Source organism: Mastomys coucha, unplaced genomic scaffold (assembly GCF_008632895.1).
Source record: "Mastomys coucha isolate ucsf_1 unplaced genomic scaffold, UCSF_Mcou_1 pScaffold6, whole genome shotgun sequence".
NCBI lineage: Eukaryota > Metazoa > Chordata > Mammalia > Rodentia > Muridae > Mastomys > Mastomys coucha.
Window position 1 is genome coordinate 125,454,368 of NW_022196912.1, and position 19,647 is coordinate 125,474,014.

At 51.4% G+C, this 19,647-nt stretch overlaps 1 protein-coding gene across 1 annotated transcript; it reads right to left on the reverse strand.

Annotated features, from left to right (window-relative positions):
- Positions 1 to 11,880: 11,880 nt before the first annotated feature.
- On the reverse strand, positions 11,881 to 14,835 carry Ckb (creatine kinase B). The gene is made up of 8 exons (XM_031356791.1): positions 14,705 to 14,835; positions 14,254 to 14,458; positions 13,913 to 14,067; positions 13,701 to 13,833; positions 13,359 to 13,530; positions 12,645 to 12,768; positions 12,346 to 12,535; positions 11,881 to 12,261 (listed from the first exon to the last, which is right to left on the reverse strand). Exons 2-8 carry the CDS (start codon positions 14,444 to 14,446, stop codon positions 12,083 to 12,085), a joined length of 1,146 nt encoding a protein of 381 aa, XP_031212651.1. The 5' UTR covers positions 14,447 to 14,458; positions 14,705 to 14,835; the 3' UTR covers positions 11,881 to 12,082.
- Between the last annotated feature and the right edge of the window lie 4,812 nt (positions 14,836 to 19,647).

The window sequence follows — 19,647 nt, forward strand, 5'->3', positions numbered from 1 at the left end:
CTCTGTCTTGTTTCCATTGCCCTGGGAGTCAGAGTGTAACAGCATCTGCACGTGGCTCCTGTGTGTGGTGTGAGTGGACGATGTGTGGGGAGCTCTGTATTGGAAACGCTCCTCACACTGGCAGCCAGCTTACTAGTGCCTCTGTGGGAGATCATTTGGTGCTAAAACATTACAGTTGCCAAGAAGGAAAATACTGAATTACTGCTAAGATTAACCTTAAGACTAGTTGATAATTAATACAGGTTTACAGTTCATGCCTGTGGTTTTGTGTTTGTTTTGTGATTTTTTTTTTTTTTTTTTTTTTTTTTTTTAGTGCAAAAGGTTTAAATTTATAGTTGTGAACATTGCTTGTGTGTGTTTTTCTAAGTAGATTCACAAGATAATTAAAAATTCACTTTTTCTCAGTAAAACCTTGCACTGTCTCCTAATGCTCTGTTGAAGCCTCAGCCTAAGACAGACCTGAAGCCTGCTGCTGCCTCCCGTTGGGCTGAATATCAGCAGAGGATATGTGTGAAGCTCGGAGCATTTCTATCTGAAGCACCCTTTCTCCCAGCCCTCCTGGTCCCTGGGCGGGGATGCTGGCTGCTTAGGCCTTGGGGCCCATGCATTTCCCTGAAGAATCACCAGGCCCTGGCCTCACTGGGTTAGATTTTTTCCATGTGGTGCCTGATAATCCTCACCTCCCTGTGATTCACCTGTGATCAGACCTACAGCTTCTCCCCAGCACCTGCGTGGTTAGGGCTGGCATAATGAACTTGACATTCCGTTTAACAAGTAATGTCACAAAGAAATTGTCACATTGATTGAGGGTGCTGTTTTAGGTGGTGTTACCTGGGACATGAAGTCTGGACTGGTGCTTAAGTCACAACAAAGTCACAACTGTTGTCTTGTCTGCCGTGGTCAAGACTCACTCATACAAGACAACATGGATGGATAGAAACACAGACCAGAGACCTCGAAACTTACATTCCAGCAGTCGGTCAACAACAAGAAGTCAAAACTTAGTAGCTGGAGAGGTTGCTGAGTGGTTAGGAGCATATGCTACATATGCCAAAGCATATACTACATATTCCAGCTCACAAACACCTTTCACTCTAGGTCCAGGGGAATCCAGCACTTGTGGCTTTCATGGGCACCTGAACTCACATGCACATATATCACACACACACACACACACACACCACATTTACATGTATTTAAAAGTGAGGGTTCTGCCAGGCAGTAGTGGTTCACGCCTTTAAGGAGGCAGAGGCAGGTGAATTTTTGAGTTCAAGGCCAGCCTGGTTTATAAAGTGAGTTCCAGGACAGCCAGGGCTATACAGAGAAACCCTATCTCAGGAAAAAAAAAAAAAAAGTGAGGGTTCCAGGATAGTGTGGGTTACACACAAACACCCTGTCTTGAAAAACTTTAAAAAGAAGGAAACAAGCGGGAACTTGGAGTGGAGCACAGTGGGAAACAGCGTGACATCCGCTGCAGAGCAACTTGGGAGTCTAGAGGACGGGGTCTCCAGGACCTACAAAGGAATCGCAAATAATGAGAATGACTCACTGGGCCTTAAGGCAAAAAGAGAGCTAGAACAAGCCAGGAAAGCTAGCAGAGGCTCACCGCGTGGCCAGCTGTAGGCACTCGAAGTGAGGCAGCCACATGAGCCCTTTGATTGGTCTGGGGTGAGTGAGAGGTAAGAAGGGCCAGTGCCTGGTGTGAACAGCAGCAGGATCTCAGTGGGAAGGGAGAACAGGAAAACAGGTTTGGAAGGCAGCAAGTAGCTAAACAAGGACAAGAGATACTCCAGGACCTTCAGCAGGTGAGTAAAGACAGACTGGGCAGAGCTGGAATACAGTTCTGACACCCTGTGGAGAAGTGGCCAGGCAGGCAGACAGCAGTGCAGTAGCAGGAAGGCCCCAGCAGCCCGTCAACTATGAGTGCACGGGAGCTGAAGTCTTACTACTCCCTGGATTCAGGGCCTCTAGAGAGATGTGCTGCTGTAGCTGTGTCCGGCTAAGGAGAGATGATCCAGCCTCTTGGCCTGGTCCAGCTCCTTTCCATCTCTTTGAACTGTAAAGGATCCTTTAAAGGGTCCCAGAAGAATGGGGATTGTCCAGGTATGCATGGGCTTCTCTTGAGATCTGCGTGTAGATTATGCACATGGGTGCTCTAGGTCACTGTATCTTTGCTAGACAGACAGCCATATATAACTTTCCTTATCAAGGCAGAGCTGCCGAGCTGTTCTTTAGGAATTATGACCGGCCATTGGTCCATGAATCCTGCCCTAAGCTGGGTATGGTGACATGCCTTTCATCTAAGCACTTGGGAAAATCACAGTAGGTAGATTTCTATAGCAAAGTCTTAAACAGCCAGGACTACCTAGTGAGGCCCTGTCTCAAAGAATGCTGCCCTAGAAATCCAGTCGGGATGGCCCACAGAACTCATGCAGAGGTCTGTCAGAAAGGGCTCCTGCTGGGTGTGCTGGTGCACAACTTTAATCTCAGCACTCAGGAGGCAGAGGTGGGCCACTTTCTGTGTGGATGCCAACACCCTCGTGGGTTTTATTTTGTTTGCCATTTGGCTGCATTTTAAGTTATGGTCAAATGAATAACTGCCTCTAAGAAGTATAGACAGCCTCTGGTTGAATTTAGAAGGCTTACTAATTTGTTTTTGTGTTTTGAGAAAAAGTTTCTATGTGTAGCCCTGGCTGTCCTGGAACTTAGGTCAAACCATGAAAATTTGCCAAGAGGTGGTGGCGCATGCTTTAATCCCAGCACTTGAGAGGCAGAGGCAGGCAGATTTCTGATTTTGAGACCAGCCTGGTCTACAGAGTGAGTTCCAGGACTGCCAGGACTACACAGAGAAACCCTGTCTTGAAAAACCTAAAAAAAAAAGAAAAGAAAAAAAAACCATGAAAACTCCCTTCATAAATGGGGCCCATGTCTTTTCTTTAGAGTCCAAACTAAAGCATTAATATTGAACACTTTCAGACCTAGACAGCGCCACTTTCTTTTCCTGTCTACTTCCTGGGAGTATCTCAAGTTAGTTAAGGAACCTGGCGGGCAGTGTGGGCCTGAGGGTAAGGTTAATGTTGCAAACTTAATTTTTTGTTTTTGTAGCACAGGCTGTCCTGGAACTCACTCTGTAGACCCAAGGCTGGCCTCAAACTCAGAATATTGCAAATGTTCTTACCAGAAAATGTGCTAGGCTCCTAGGACCTTTGGAAATGCTGGTCCACCATACAAAAGTCAGTCAGGACAAAAGAAAGGCCACCACTTCAATTGCCAGCTCACTGTGGTGGAGCACAAGTACCAGTTTCCAGCAAAGGCACCAAGTTCCGGCCCTCTGGTTGACGCACAAAGGACCTTGAGTGTGGGAAGACCTTCGAAGAGAGAGCATCACTCTGAAACAGGACCACTTCAAATTAGGCCAGGTATGCACAGGTGGTGCACGTTTGTGACTTCTGTCCTCAGATGGTCAGTAGGAAGTCTTTCAGTACAACCACTTCAGGAATCTTACAGCCGAGAGTACTGCAAGGCCTTGGCTAGGGTACAGAGGGTATCCAACTTGTGGATAGCAAGTTCCACAAGGTGACCTGAGTTTCTTTTTGTAGAGAGTATCTCATGCACCCTTTGCTGATCTTGAACTGCTGATAGGGTGCGCCACCATGTCTGTGGAAACTTTTTTTTTTTCTTTTTGGTTTTTGGAGACAGGGTTTCTCTGTGTAGCCCTGGCTGTCCTGGAACTCACTCTGTAGACCAGGCTGGCCTCGAACTCAGAAATTCGACTGCCTCTGCCTCCCAAGTGCTGGGATTAAAGGCATGCGCCACCACTGCCCAGCCTGAGTGCATCTTTGAATGCTCTTCTTAGTAATGTATTTAAGCAGATGACAAAAATCTATTGTATTCAGGCAGCTACTCATCAGGACCACAGAGCACACTCAGGAGCTGAACTCCAATCTAGAGCCAGAATGGTACAGGTTTTAAGCCTGAAATCCATAAATGTCTAGGCCAAGTTACCCCACCAATCAGGTTTAAGTATACGGGACTTCTCAGGAGCATGCCTTTGGTACACTTATCCTGTTCCCATTGGTTGGCTTATTCAACTGTTCAGTCAGGATGTCAGTTACCCAGGGAGGTCTCTGGAACTTAACCTTTATTTGACCCCTATTGAAAAGGGAAGTTTTATTCAATTTGGTTCCTTCTTACATTAAAGAAGTTTTAGAAGTCTGGGCAGGACAGGGCAGGGCATCCTTAGTGGCTGAGACCTGAGTCCTTCGCCCACCCAACCCCCACCCTCCAGTGCCTCTCCAGACTGTTAGCTGCTATGGGTCAGCTAACCTATCTCCTCTATTGATTTCCAGCCATCAGAACCCTTCCTGTACGACAGAGTGGGCGGAGAGCCAGAGTTTAGGCTGGGAGTAGACCCAGGGATTAGATGGGACTATCACTTTGCCTCCCTGCCTGTGCTTTTGACAATCTTGTTGTTACAGATTGCCTTTTATTTTGAGAAAGTTTTATTATGTTGATAACGTTTGCTTCAAACTCAAAAGAGTTCTTCCAGCCTCTTCCTTCTCAGTGCTGGGATTGAAAGCATGCATCACCACACCTGGCTTAATTTTAAGAATATCTCAAGCAATGTTTGTGCCATTATTGCCACCATTGGTATCCCTTGCCAGACTGCCCACTCATGTGGCTCACAGGGGTCACATCTGGGTAAGAAGAGTCCTTACTTTCCTACCTTGCTTCATTTTGGGGTGTGTTTGTCTTAGTTACCTGGGTAACTTAGACACCTGGGTACTCTTACACAGTCCAGCTGCAGCACGAGGTACACCCTTGGCTGTCTCTGGAACACAGCTTCTTCGTGCTCTCAGAAAACACTTCCCAGAAGATTTCACCTCAGTGATGCTGGTCTCTTCTTAATCACCAGTAATGTCTTAGCTCCAGCTAACTCAGAAATCCGCCTGCCTCTGCCTCCCAAGTGCTGGGATTAAAGGCGTGAGCCACTACCGGCGTAGTTTTTGTTTTTGTTACTGTTATTGCTTTGCTTTTTGAGACATGGCCAAAGACACAAGCCACATGTGCTTGTTTTGTTTTGTTTTGTTTTGTTCCTGGCACTGATTCTGGTTGCCTGTGTGTCATCTTATGTCAGCTGTGGCAAAGCCGACTGCAGAATCAGAATCTTTAACCCTAGATATTCATCTTGTAATTCCTGGTTTTTGGTAAATCGGGGGCTTTTTGGAGTCTTACCAGAAAGAACAAATGAACTGGAAAGTTTGCTTTGCTGCTCCTTCAGAGAACCTGAATTCCTAAGCCCCCACATCAGACAGCCTCAACTGTATCTGCATCCAGGTGGTCCAATACCCTCTTCTGGCAAGCTTCAGGGAAGCACCTGCTTGCATGGCACACAAGCACACATAAAAATATTTTTTGTAAAGAATAAGCCAGGGGGTGGTAGCACACACCTTTAATCTCAGCACTTGGGAGGCAGAGGCACATAGATTTCTGAGTTTGAGGTCAGCCTGGTCTACAAATCCAGTTCCAGGACAGCCAGGGCCACACAGAGCAACTGTCTCAAAAACGATACAAAAGAATAAATAAGTAAATGGAAGTAAGGAGGAACAAGTGGTGCTGTGGTTCTTGCCCTGACTCTGGCCTCCTGCAGACCCCTGCTCTAGCACACCCCGGCTCCCTCCACCCTCCAGAGCTACACTCTAGAGCATCATGACTTTCTGGCAGACCCTCAGTGTCAGGGCCCCAGCCTTATCCAGGGACTCAGGGAGCTGAACAACTGCTTTTTCCTAGTAGACAGCTACTTCCTGAACTGCCCCAGAGACCTCTCTCTCGAACAAGTATTGAAGATAAAATTAAAATCAGAAATTGAAAAAAGAATGGAGACTTGGCTTCTGTTGGTTAACTGCTCCATGCCCTTTGCCAGTCATCTGTTTATTGATGTTTAAATGGTACGTGGCTAAAGGAAGGTGCTCCCTGGAGGACCTTGTGTTGATCCTAGAGATACAATAGTGAGCAAGGGGTAGACTCCCCTCTGTTGAATCTGGGTTTCCAGACTGGAAGGGACAATGTAGGAGGCCAAGGGGTAGCACCTGCAGGATGAAGGCAAAGAAGATGCAGAGCTAACAGGCGTGAGTCTGCAGGAAGTGGGAAGGCAGGCGGCACAGAGCCCAGCTGTTGTCCACTGGTGCCATGTGGAGCCACGACACCAACAAGTCCCCATGAAGTCTGTAAGATGATGCACTTCTTAGCCACACTCTCTTCTCAGTACTTCACCAAGGAGTGTCCTAGCTCTTCAGGTAAGATGTGTGCCTCGGAGTGGCTTGCACCATGTGTCTGAAAGAAGGGCCTGGCATGCAGCATGCCTCTGCCATGCCTTCTAGAGCAGGATCTGTGCTGGCTTGTCTCCTCGCAGGAGCAGCCAGCAGGCGTGGGCCACGCAGACACAGTCAGGAAATAGTCCTAAGTAGAGGAGCCTCAGAGCATCCCCTCCAGCCTCAGGAGGCCACATTCCAGGCCACCCTGAGCAGTCTAGGCCTGGACCTGCTGCTCACCACCATCTTTCGGGCCAGATTCTTGCACATACAGCTCCACTCTCCAAGTCTGAGCCACACCCCTCCCCCATTCGGTAAGCCCTAGGGAACCCACCCTGTCGCCCAGAGCAGCTTTAAGTCCTTGTGCTCTGTTGGCAGTAAGTGCACACTTCTCAGGGTTGCATTACTGAGTGGAATGTCATTAATGAACTTAGGCAAACACTGGGACTTTGCTAAAAAAGCAAAGTCATGTAATCCTTGACTGGAGGCCAGAGGAGAGCAATGTCTGCCCTGCCTTCCTGTCTGCAGGACTAAGGGCAGAGTGAGGCCTCTGGCCCAGGCGGCCACACAGGTGGTCCTTGTCAAGCCAGAATCAACAGCGGCAGGCCTGATGGGATAAGCTGCTTGTACGTCGGGACATCTGCTCTATGCAAGCCTGTCCGTATATGCTGGGCTGGTGAGTGGTCAGAGGCAGCTCACAGAGCTAGGCTTTGCTTTCAACAGAGCAGATTTGATTAGGTTTTTTTTTTTTTTCTTTTTGTTCTTTGTCTGTTTTCCGAGACAGGGTATTTCTGTAGTCCTGGCCACCGTGGAACTTGCTCTATAGACCAGGCTGGCCTCAAACTCAGAAATCTGCCTGCCTCTGCCTCCCAAGTGCTGGGATTAAAGGTGTGCACCACCACAATTGGCTCTACCTGGTTTTCTTGTTTGTTTGTTTGTTTTGGTTGGTTGGTTTGGTGGGTGGGTGGCGTGGTTTGGTTTGATTTGGTTTGGTTTGAAACAACCTTGGCACGGTGAACACACTGCTTCTCACCACCAGGTTGACCAAGAACACAGGCTAAAGAGAACAGTGAGCCAAGAGCAGCAGTGTAAAGCACACTGTAGCAGTACCACTTTTGCTAGGTGTGGTAGCAAAATGGAACCCTGCCTGAGCCTAGACACAAGCTGCCAGCCAGCCTGACACTTCCGTCAGACGACACAGTGAGTCGTCATCAATATGGATAAAGCCAGAGCCAGGTTACCCTTCATTCCACCCACGTTCCAACCCCACTGACCCACAGTCTGCTCTGCTCTGCAGTGAAGCTGCTGTTAAAAGAGTTGGACCATGGGTGGTGGTGGCGCACACCTTTAATCCCAGCATTTGGAAGGCAGAAGCTGGTGGATTTCTGAGTTTGAGGCCAGCCTGGTCTACAGAGTGAGTTCTAGGACAGCCAGGGAGGGCTACACAGAGAAACCCTGTCTCAAAAAAAAAAAAGTTTAATCATCACTGGCTGGCGAGATGGCTCAATAGGTAAGAGCACTAACTGCCCTTCTGAAGGTCCTGAATTCAAATCCCAGCAACCACATGGTGGCTCATAATCATCCATAATGAGATCTGATGCCCTCTTCTGGTGTGTCTGGAGATAGCTACTTGCTATATATATATATATATATATATATATATATATATATATATATATATATATATATATATATAATAAATAAATCTTTAGAAAAGATATATATATATATATATATATAATAAATCTTTAGAAGAGTTGAACCACCAGGAGACTGTAAACCATCAGTACCTTAAAACGTGGTCCGAGGGAGCTCCTGCCAGTCCTGCTTCTGTCCTGTTAAGGGACCATGCCACCATGCACTCTATTGAGAGTAGGGACTGCCTCTGCCAAGGTGTGGCAGTCAAGATGTCTGAGCCTCCATGTCCTCAGCAGAGCAGAGTGTTAGCCAGGTGTGATGAGACTGCGGAACACAGGGACTCAGGCCGGAGCCCTGGCTGGCCAAAAGCCTTGCTTCCCTAGGCTGTCAGCCACTACAACAGTAGGTTGACTCTCCTGGCCAGTGGGAAAGATATGTAACGTGAATCCTGTGGGTACGATGTCTAGCTTGGCCAGTGGGGAAGATACCTACCGTGAATCCTGTAGGTACAATGTCTAGCTGCCTCGGACATCTGAGGTTTGTTCAGTACCAGGCTGGGTCAGAAGTAGAAGTGCTGTGTAAGGAAGCCTGTGGCAATTGCAGCCTTCTAAGCTACTATTGAGAGAGGCTGGACCCACCCCTGAAGAGCCCTGAAAGCCCCAGAAGTTAAAGAGCAGAGGAATCAACCCATGCCTGGGTTAGGCTCTTCTATCTGAGCCTCAGTTTTACCATCATAGGGAAGGGTGGCAGTGGATGCCTTCTTGCTACTGCCTTATGGACTCCCACCAGCTGGGACACATTAAATTCTTAAAATATAAATAGAAGAAGAAAAAAAGAAAGCTATTTCCAATTTTACTGGGACAGGGCCAAGGCTGTAGCTCATCCAGCCGAGTAGCTAGCTAGTACAAAGCCCTTGGTTTAATCCTAAACACTACACTGCAGAAACAGGCTGAGGTAGTACACATCACAGCCGCCGGCCAGTGGAGGAGGAGGAGGAGGATTTGTTTCATCCGCAGGTACACGGATGGTCGAGCACTTATCTAGCATGCACAGAGCCATTTGACCCTCAACAAGGCCAAAAACATTGCCTTATATAAGCAATACATGCTCACTGGAAGAAATTTGGAAGAAGTATAAAGAAGGAAATCACCTGTTACCACCCACAGCCAGACTGTTCTGGGGGTTTTTCCATACATAATTTGTGTGGGATCTCAGTGTGAGCTGTTTTATAATCCGCGCTTGCTTCTCGGCTTTCTTAGCCTGTCTTCATAGATCTGAGCCTGAAGTTTGCTTGCATGAAGTAGGAGGGGTGAGGTTGGACAAGCCTTTTTTCTTTTTCTTTTCTTTTCTTTTTTCTTTTTTTTCTTTAGGTAAATGGTCCTGACCAGTTTTCCTTCTCTGAGCAGTTGTAGTTCCTTGTTATTTCTTTAGGATAGTGGTCTTCCCGGGTCAGTGTCTAGAAATTCTAGCAATACCAGGGTGAGGGGCTGGGGTTTTTATTAGTACAGTGAGTTGGTGTCTTGGTGGACAGAACACCCACTTCTATCATTGGACCCCCCCAAAAAAAAATGTTGGTGAAATCCTCCTCTGGCTGCTCCCGGCAAGAAATCAGGGTGATCCCAGATGTAGTATGGCCAGACTGTCCCAGGGAGATGTGCTTCCACCCCTGCTCTCAGTGAACACAGCACCTTCCTCTCTGACCCACTGCCATAAAAGCCAAGCTCAACACACTCATTTGAATCTCTGCTCCAGAGAACGAGCAGGGCTGCCTGGACTTCCCTAAGTCCTGTAAATCTACTGAACACAGAGTGGCAGACAAACCCTGTCTCGCCCAACATAGGCGCAGCTTACAGTGCAACATACAGCACAGCGGGGGGAACACAAGCAGCAAGATTCTTCTGTCTGGGCGAGACTGCGGTAGGAACTCAGAGCCTAGTCCTGAGTTTCTGAGCCTACACAGGCCAGGATACAGCTCAACCCTGGAAGCAGAAGCCCCAAAGGGACTCAGCTGGTAGAACAGAGCCAGCTGTGCTGGTGCCTGAGTGGCTGGTCCAAGATGCTCATGAGATTCACTGGGGTAAAAAAACCTTTCTAGGCTACGTTCTGCCCTCTGGATCCTTTGTAAGTAGAGTGGGGTTTCAGGGTACAGCTCTCTGGATCCTTGGGATTTGGATAGGGAAGGAGAACACAGTGGTGTGCCCACCTTCAGTGGCATAGTGTCTGTCTTACCCTAGCCATAGGAAGTTAACTGGCCCTGACTCCTGGTGGTGGTAAGGGGTCTGAGCCAGCAGGAGAACCTTCTGGCTTCAAGCGCAGAAGGAAAGGCAGTATTCCAAGAATTCACTTAGATAGACAGGAAACCCTCACCCATCTACAGGGGTCCAGTGTTCTGCCTTCTTAGGTCTTTTGGTGTGTAACAACAGACATGGAGAGCTTAGGGTATACATATCACCCTGTACCTACTTGTAGTCTGGACCCTCCCGTCAGAGAGACTCATTTCCTGTGTTTGTGGAGATGGTTCGAAAGGTATCTTTCCCCCCTAGTTTTTCAAGACAGAGCTTTTCTTTTAAGTCCTGTCCTGGAACTTGCTCTATAGACCAGGCTGGCCTTGAGCTCAGAGCTCTGCTTGCCTCTGCCTTCCTAAAGGCATATGCTATCTCTGCATGGCTGAAGGACTGCTTTTTGCCACCAGGCTGAAGTCTACAGTGTGGCTGGCCAAGCCCCACTGGCTTAAAGCTGAGGGGATGGTCTCACCCACACCCTAGTCTAGTGTGGACCCCAGGACAGAAGTGCTGGCTGCAAACTCTTCTGAGAAGACAGTGAGTGCTATCCTTAGACAAGGAGAGACCCTGACCCCTGTGCTTCTAGGGAACCTGCCCCTATCCTATGTCTAGCCCACCCAGTGAGGTGCATTCTGACAGCATGCTAGAGGTCAGTACTGGAATTTCCCTAGCCTGGACACCACTTAGAGGAGCCCATAGCTGGAGTCTGGCCATTGAAGCAGACCCCAGGACACACCTCTGTGGCTCATAGCTCAATGATGCCTCCCCATCTCCTGGGTCCATGGTGAGCCTGACCAACAGGTGGCAGCACAAGACTGTCTTCTTGGAAGAGTCACTTTGGGGGCGGGGAACTGTAGTCCCGGCCCCTGGTTGATGTTTTTTCCTTTCTCAGCTTTCCAAATGTGGGCCAGATCTCTTCTTGCAGCCCAACCAGGATAAGCGGCCATGAGGGCAGCCAAGCCTTGTGTGTGCCCAGTACCTCTGATGTGAGCCTTGAGGTACCTCCCCTTTAATATGTCCAAGGACTGGTCACAGCAGAGCCCCTCAAACTGCTGTCCTGTCTCCTAGATGACGTGGCACAAAAGCTAGGAGTGGAAGCAGAGAGCTGTCTCCTCCCAACCACTAGGGCCCCAGAGAGGAAGCTGCAAATGAGAGGGGAGGGGAATGAAGCCTGGATGGGTGGAGGGGACGGGAGGAGGCACCTCAACCTGAGGAGAATGGAAGTTGGTGGAAGTTGGAGTAGGCTAAGGATTATTAAGGAACTGGAGTGGGGGTTGGAGCCGGGATGGGGAGGAAGTGAGATAGAACTTTGGATCTTCAGGCTGCCAGGAAGACAGCAGAAAGAAACTGGGGAAGATGTCAAGTTTCAGACTCGCTCTAGCTGGCTAGAGCTAAGGAAATACTAGGCTCCACCCTTCAAGCACAAATGTCCTTAGATGCTCAGGCTGGACTCAGAGCCTCCCTCCCTCTCTCTCTCTCTCTCTGCCCTGTATCTTCTATGGCTCGTGTTTCATCTGCTAGGTGAGATGACACGGGAGGCCAAGACACGCGCATGCACACACACGCGCGCGCGCGCGCGCGCACACACACACACACACGCGCGCGCGCGCGCACACACCTCTCTAGGAAAGGAGAAGCGACGCTCAGACATAGGGCAGGCCAAACCCTAGTTTATTTCAGTGTCAGCAACAGCTTAGCCATCAAAAAAATAAACTCTACCCAGGGCGACAGAAGTCTCTACAGCGAGGCTAAGGGCTCAGCCGCCAGGCGGCAAACATCAAGGATGCATGGCGGGCACTGCCCGGGTAATAAGTTAGGAAGCGGCAGCCTGGTGGTGGTAAGGGCCAGGCTTCACTTCTGGGCGGGCATGAGGTCATCGATAGCCTGACCCTGCTCAAGCCGCTGCTCCATCTCAATGAGTAACTTCACTCCGTCCACCACCATCTGCACCAGCTCCACCTCTGAGAAGCCCAGGCGGTCAGCGTTGGAGACATCAAAAACTCCACCGACAGCAGCGGTATCCACGCCACCTGGGGGTGGGGGACAGGCAAGTCAGCGGGGCTGGGGAAACCTTCGCTGTCTGTCTGCCCCTCACCCGCGCTGTCTGCCCTCACCTGTGCCTCTCTTCTGAAGCCGCAGCCGCTTGAGCACCTCCGAGAACTTCTCGTGCTTTCCCAGGTGGGGCAGCTTGATGTGCACACCTGCCCGGAGCCCAGTGCCCAGGTTGGATGGGCACGTGAGGATGTAGCCCAGGTGAGGGTTCCACATGAACTCATAGTTCTTGGACTTGAAGAGAGTTTCGATCTGAAGGTGGAGAAGGGAAAGTTAAGAGGGCCGGAAGCCCTAAGGACCCTGGGAAATGTGACCCCTCCCTAGCATCGACCCCCTAGTGAGGGTGAGGCCTAGGCCTGACCTGAGTGAGGCCAGTGCAGAATCGGGTGAACACCTCCTTCATATTGCCCCCCTTCTGCATGGAGATGACCCGCAGGTGGTCCTCTTCGTTGATCCACACCAGGAAAGTCTTATTGTCATTGTGCCTGGAGGGAGGGAGGGGTATAGTCAAGCCAAAAGCCCTGCCAGAAATAGCCTTAGATCACACCCAGAAAGACACTATAGGTGGGTGACCTCAAACAAAAAGAGCTTCCCGAGTGCTGGAGTGGGGGCTGTCACCAAGATGCCAATCCCAGCAACACTGGAGGAAGGCAGGGCAGCTCAAATCCACCTCAATCACCAGTCATGCACTGTGTGGCCCGCAAGGGTCTGGAGCCGCCAGAGCAACCCACCAGAGGAAGCACGCCTCCGCCCGCGCAGTCTGCAGGGGTAGGAGCCCTGCCCGGACGGGTGCGGAGGCTTTTGCGTCACTGGCACCTGGCACAATCCCGGCGGAATCAGGGGGTGAGAAGGAGGAGAGAAAACAAGAAGCGCCGGCTCCCAGGAGGAGGGCGGAGAACAGACGCCAAAGAGACTGGTCACCACCCTTGAATCCCTGGAGACTGCGGCCTCCCGCAGCGCAGGGACCTCAGTCATCTGCAGAACCAAGGTCACCTGCGCGGAGGGTAGCACCGCACAAGCTAGGAATTCAGACCGGGCCCAACCTTCCGGGGACTGGGGGGGAGAGGGCTCGTACCATATGCCCCGAGCATCCGGCCAGTCGCGGGCCATGCCGGAGGCCAGCAGCAGAGGCGACACGGGCTTGTCGAAGAGGAAGTGGTCGTCAATGAGCTGCTGCTGCTCCGCCTCGGTCATGCTCTTGAGCGCGTAGTACCTGCCAGACAGGTCGCCATCTAGGCTGGACAGGGCTGCGGAGTGCAGAGTTCAAGGACAGGGTGAGCGGGCGAGCAAGCCCGCCGCCCCGCCCGCGGCAATGTGTCCCCGCAGGCAAAAGTGGGTCTTCGACCCTCAGTCGCCTGGGGAAACGCGCGTGCAGACAAGAGCGCTGCAGCTCTGGCGGCTGATACCCGACCCCTACCTTCTACTGCCAGCTTCTCGATGGCGCGGCGCTCCCCGCGGCTGCAGTGCGGGGGGAGACAGAAGCCGCGGATGCTGCGGCCTGTGCGCACCCGTGAGCTCAGCACGTAGTTGGGGTCCAGGTCATCGCCACCCTGGGAATACAAGACGGTGGCCGAAGTGAGCGCCGAGACCACTCTCTCCCCAGCACGCCCGGACCCTGACGCCCCGCACCTGCAGGTTGTCTGGGTTGAGGTCGGTCTTGTGCTCATCACTGGGCTGGTAGCCGCCGTGCCGGTCCTCAATAATGGGGTCGAAAAGGTCCTTGAATACGTCGTAACTCTCCTCGTCGCCGGCCACTGCACCCACGGTCAAGATGTACGGGTGGCCTGGAGGAGGGGCGCGGCAACAGTGACGTCACCGTCAGACTGGAGCAAGCCGAGGCCCTTATGGCTAAGCGCCGAGAGGGGACCAGGGGACCCCAGCCCGCCGAAGGTTCAGGGAAGAGCATTGGGATCCTTGCCCGGGGGGCTTCTTGGGGAGGCGGAAGCCTGACGCTACAGGGGTGTGCATACCCGGATTGTCTACGCCAGTCTGAATGACGTCGTCCAGTGTAAAGCCGCTCGGTGTGCACTTGGCACGGAGCTCGGCGTAGAGCTCGGGGGTCAGCACCTTGGCCATATGGTTGTTGTGGCTGCTCAGATCAGGGAACTCATCCTCGGCCGGGAAGCGCAGCTTCTGCGTGTTATGGCTGTTGGAGAAGGGCATGGCGGCAGCGGGCTGCGGGGAAGAGCGGGGTCAAAGGAGCTTTACACACCGGCCTCCAGGGACCAGCAAAGCACTCGGGACCCCCGAGGCTTTCCCTGGACGCCACCAAGGGTCTGCGTCGTAGGAGTCCGGCGCATCCCAAGTTCCCCGGCGGGTCCGATGCGCGCTCCTGCCAGAGAGGCTGCGCGTGATGCCCCGGTCCCGCACCCCACCGCGTAGCGCCCCACAGGGCTACCCCTGACCCTTGGACCCGCTCACCGGGATGCCGAACGGAGCAGGGGCGAAGAGAGCCTGTGCTTGCAGCTCCTGGCGCAGCGCAGAAGAACGACAGCCGCTCGCCGCTCCCTGAGCTCTTAAGGGGCGCGTCGCCGGCCTCCCATTGGTGGCTATTTATAGCCCATTCATTCCATTGGTCCGCGCTTTGGGGTGGTGCCGCCGCTTTGTCCAAAGCAGCAACCCTTGACACCCCCAGCGGCCCATCCTAGCGGTGGACCCCGCTGCGCAGTTTGGCTACCCCCGTGGTGCTCGCGCAAGATCGCGAAGACGAAACCCAGAGCCATAGAAAACCCTAGACCTGCTTCACACACACTGCCTGTGGTCAGGAAACTGAGTCTGGGAAGCCAGTTGGCACTTGAGGCTCCTGCCTTCCCTGCCTCCTGCCTCGTCTGGGCGACAGCGGTGTAGAAAGGGTCATGGCGAGAGAGTCCAGGTTTTTAACATTGGGTACCGCATCCATCTACTGCATCCAGGCGGTACAAAACGGAACAGAGCCGCTGACCTTCCTCAAGGTGCCTGCGGGCATCTCCTGGGTGTTCTTGGTGCAACACCAGAGGCGCAGTCTGGCTGCGGTCCCGCCCGGAAGCACCCAGGGTGTTCTGACCTTGGGCAGGCTCTAAGGAACCGAGCCAAGACCCTTGGACCCAGACCCTGAAAGATTCAAGACACTTAGCTCCTAGAGACTGTTTTTGAATCTCCAAATCCCCATCCTCTGGCCCTTTCTCAGGGGACTGGTTTCTACCACCCCACCCACAAAAACCTACCCACCATCGGCAGACAAACAGGGGGTGGAGGAAGCACCAGTCAAAAATAAGCTCATTAATCAGATCCAACACATTGAAACAGTCTCTCTCCCATGCCTCACACACGCAGGTCCGAGGAACCCTGGAATTTGACCACAGCCAATGCTGCTGTGCATTGGGGTGTGTGGAGATGCCGGCTGTTCATTGGGATGTGTGGAGATGCTGGCTGTGCATTGCGATGTGTGGAGAGAGCCGTTCGCACCCTGCCTGCGGCTGCCAGAAGCTTCATCTTTTTCTGGAAAGTAATTTGGCAGTATTTATTAAAATTTTAAAAATTGCTCCATGACCTAGCATTCCCACTTCTAGGAATCTAGCCTGTAGAAAGACGGTGTCCGTTCTCTACAAACAGGCCAGGAAACGTGTAGAAGGAACAAGTTTGGATTCGACCCATTGGGCTCATTAGGGGATGCCCATGGGTAGAAAAGTGTGCAGAATGGTAGACGGTGCAGTTGATACAAATATAGAGGTGAGACCCTGTAATGGCACACCCTTTTAATCTGAGCACTAGGGAGGCAGAGACGGGAGAATCTCTGTGAGTTTAAGACCAGCCTGGTCTACAAAGGGAGTCCAGTCCAGCCAGGGCTCTGTTCCACAGAGAAACCCTGTCTAAAAAAAAATATCAGAGCCGGGCGGTGGTGGCGCACGCCTTTAATCCCAGCACTTGGGAGGCAGAGGCAGGCGGATTTCTGAGTTCAAGGCCAAATGCGAGTGAGTTCCAGGACAGCCAAGACAGAGAAACCCTGTCTTGAAAAACCAAAATAATAATAATAATAATAATAATAATAATATCTATGCTTTCATGTTTAATGTCCGCTCAGAGCCCATCACTCACTTCTGGGCTAAAAAAGCAAAGATCGGGAGAACCCTTCATCTTTGCGTGTTTGACAGAGTATCTTCAGTCATTTGACTTTGACAGTCTCTCTCTATAGCCTTGGAACTCACCTTGTAGACCAAGCAAGCAGGTCTCAGAGATCTGCCTGCCTCTGCTTACCCAGTTCTAGATTTAAGGGCGTGGCCCAGGCCCACCCAGTGCTGAGAGATTGCAGTCCAAGGCCTAGCTTCAGAGAACTGATAGCACATCTAAGCCCCAGAGGAAAAGAAGCAGAAGATGGCTTTGGGAGGGACTGCTCCACCGCGCCTCCAGCCACCAGTGAGGTGCTGGATGCAAGGAACAAGGAGGAGGCATAGGGACTCTGCCTTTCTGTAGAGGTGGGCTGCCCTGAGCAAACTGCAGGAGGTAGGCAAGAATTCCAGCCTGTGAGAGAATGTGCAGGTGCCTGGGTAGAAGGCTCGGGAGTGAAGAACTCAGGGCAGAAAGGCTGCCTGCCTCTGCCTGGGTGAGCATGAAAAGTTGCCACTGTTCTGTCCTCAGAGCTACTGCAGAGACTCCTCCTGTCTCTCACTCATCTTGGCCAGTTTCAACCTATTGTGTTTTGAGACAGGAGCCCATAGACCAGGCTCTTCCTGTCTCAGCATCCCAAGTTCTGATATATCAGACTGAGCCACCATGCCCAGGTCAAGTCACTATTTTGTAAGCCAATAAAACAACCTCACACAAGGAGGTATCCCAGCAGTCAGGAAGAAGAGGCAGGTGTATATCTGTGTATCAAGTCCAGCCTCATCTACGTACGTAGTGAGTGTCTGGGGCAGTCAGGGTTACATAGAGAAACCCTCTCTCAAAAAGGAAAAAAGGAATGTGGGCAGGAAGGTTAGGAATCCAAGGCCAGCCTGGGCTCCAAGAGCTCTTGTCTCTAGCTAGACTGCAGACGTGCCATCAGCCCTGTACTCTATGCTCCCTGCAGCCTCCCCATCTCAGAAACAGCTGCAGCTGCCTGCCTACCCAGCCCTGGCCCCTTTCAGGGAAGCTGGATCTGCTTGAGCCCCAAGTGCTCGAGTTTCTGTTTTAGAAATAGGAAGCAAACTTGTTATCTAGACTGGAGGTGGGGGTGGGGGGTTCCGGGCTTCCTCTTTGTCTCCAGGATTTACAGCTCCTTAGCCTTTTCTCCTTTCTTACCCCTTTTTATCTCCCTGCCAGAGCAAGACCAGGACTCTAATAGAGGTGAGGAGCAGAAGGCAGGGGTGCCTATCCCGACCTTAAACCACACCCAGCACAGGCACAGGTTTCTGTGACCTTTGACCCAGCCCATTCTTCAGCAGATACACAAAGGAAGATACACAAAGAAGTGCTGGCTCCGAAGTCCAGATATCCCCCAATGGTCCTGGGGTGACTCTCTTGGGACATTGTACAGATTCATAGAGTATAGTGGAGGTGACAGCAGGATAGGGAGGTGAAGGAGCCTTCATGGCCTTCAGATCACAATATCAATGTGAGCCCCCCACTGGGTGTTGCATGGAAATCCTGGTAGCCCTCAGAGCAAGGAAGCCTTGTAACCCAGCTGTGCTCCTGACTGTGGACCACTGCTATCTTTGGGACCCAGTAGCTGGTCTGGCACTTTCCAGACAAGAAGCTGGATGACATCACCCCCCTGATTTATGGTTCTGTCTCCTTCGAAATCACACCAAGTCACACATTAACCACAGAGCAGGAAGGGGCCTCAAAGAAGTCCTAGGTTTTTATTCATAGAGCATGGTCCAGTCCAGCAGGGTAAGTGGAGAAACAGATAAGCCAGCCCTGGGCTCCAGGTTCCACAGAGGCCATCCACAGTCTGTGCCCAGGGTCCATCTCTTCCACTCTGCTCATGGAACACAAAAGGGAAGTTGGCAGGGGCTGCAGGACAGTGCAGCAGGAGGTTGTGCTGGTCAAAGGGGACTCTTGGCAGCCCAGGCCCTGCCAGAGGTGCAGGTGCAGCAGCTTCCAAAGGCTTCTTCAGCTTTTTTTCCTTTGGGGCCGCCTCTGTTCTTGCTCAACTGTGCTGCTATCAGTTTTCTGAAACTAGGCTTTGAACTGCAAATCCGTCAGGCCAGGATGGAGCACGCCTTTAAGCACAGTACCTGGTAGGCAGAGGTAGGTGGATCTCTTGAGTCTGAGACCAGCATGATCTATATAGTGAGTTCCAGACCACATTAGGCTATACAGGGAGACTATCTCAAAGACAAAATTCAGTCCTGCTTGAAACCATGTTGTCTGTATGACGTTATACAAATTAGCCTTCTGTTCCCCGTCTGTAATGTAGTCATAAAATTGTAGGGGAGAGGTTTCAATGACATGAGAGTTAGCTGGCTGCATGTAGCATTTTTATTAGGAGAACTCAGAGGATAAACTGCCCTGGGAAATCTCCCCACCCCCACCTCACCAGCTAGAGTCTTAAGGAGGCTGGTTCTGCTTGAAGACTCCAGGCTGAGGTTAGGCATGACAGATGGCCAGTTCTGAGAAGGTAGACTGGAGAAGGTACACAGGAAGTACTGGAAAGCCAGTAGTGGGTAACTGGAACCAAGGGAAACCCCCCTTGTTGAACTCATAGGTTGGGTGGGGATGTAGTCAGGTCTCCATGCGACCAAGAAGCTGTGCAAGAGGAACCTCTCAGGAGAAGTGGAAAGTCTAACTCTCCAGAGGAGCAATTAGGATGTGTGTGGGGCTGTGCACCACCAAGGGAATGAAGTACTCTGTTAGAACAGGGTTTGTGGGGGGAGGGAGGACAGGATACGGAGATTCCGAAGGGGAGACCCAGAAAAGGGAAAACATTTGAAATGTCAAAAAAATATCCAATTTAAAAAAAAAAAGAAAGAACAGGAGTTGTGGAGCCATGGATATGGATGGCTGGGATGTCTCAGCTGAAAGTGCGACTTCACAATATGGGCGGCCCTCATTGCCTGTCCTTCCAGGGCTATCATATTAAGGTCAGTCAGGGCAGAAATCTGAGGAGGTCTGAAGGCAGGCACCTGAGTTTCTAGGGCAAGAACATCACAGGTTGGGCTAGCCTGGCCCCAGAGGATCCCTATAGGCTGGCAGATTCTAGAAAAGGCAGGCTGGGTCCAAGCCTCCTCGCTGTAGAGTGCAGCCTAAAGTTGGTCACTGCTACTGGTTCCAACTAGCTAAAGTCTCATTCTCTCTACTTCTGCCAGCTGAGGTCTGCAGGTAGGCTCTCCCCTCTACTGCACACACCTGAGAAGAGTCTTCCTTTACGAGGAGCCCACGGGGGCTCGGAATCAGCTCTGCTGAGA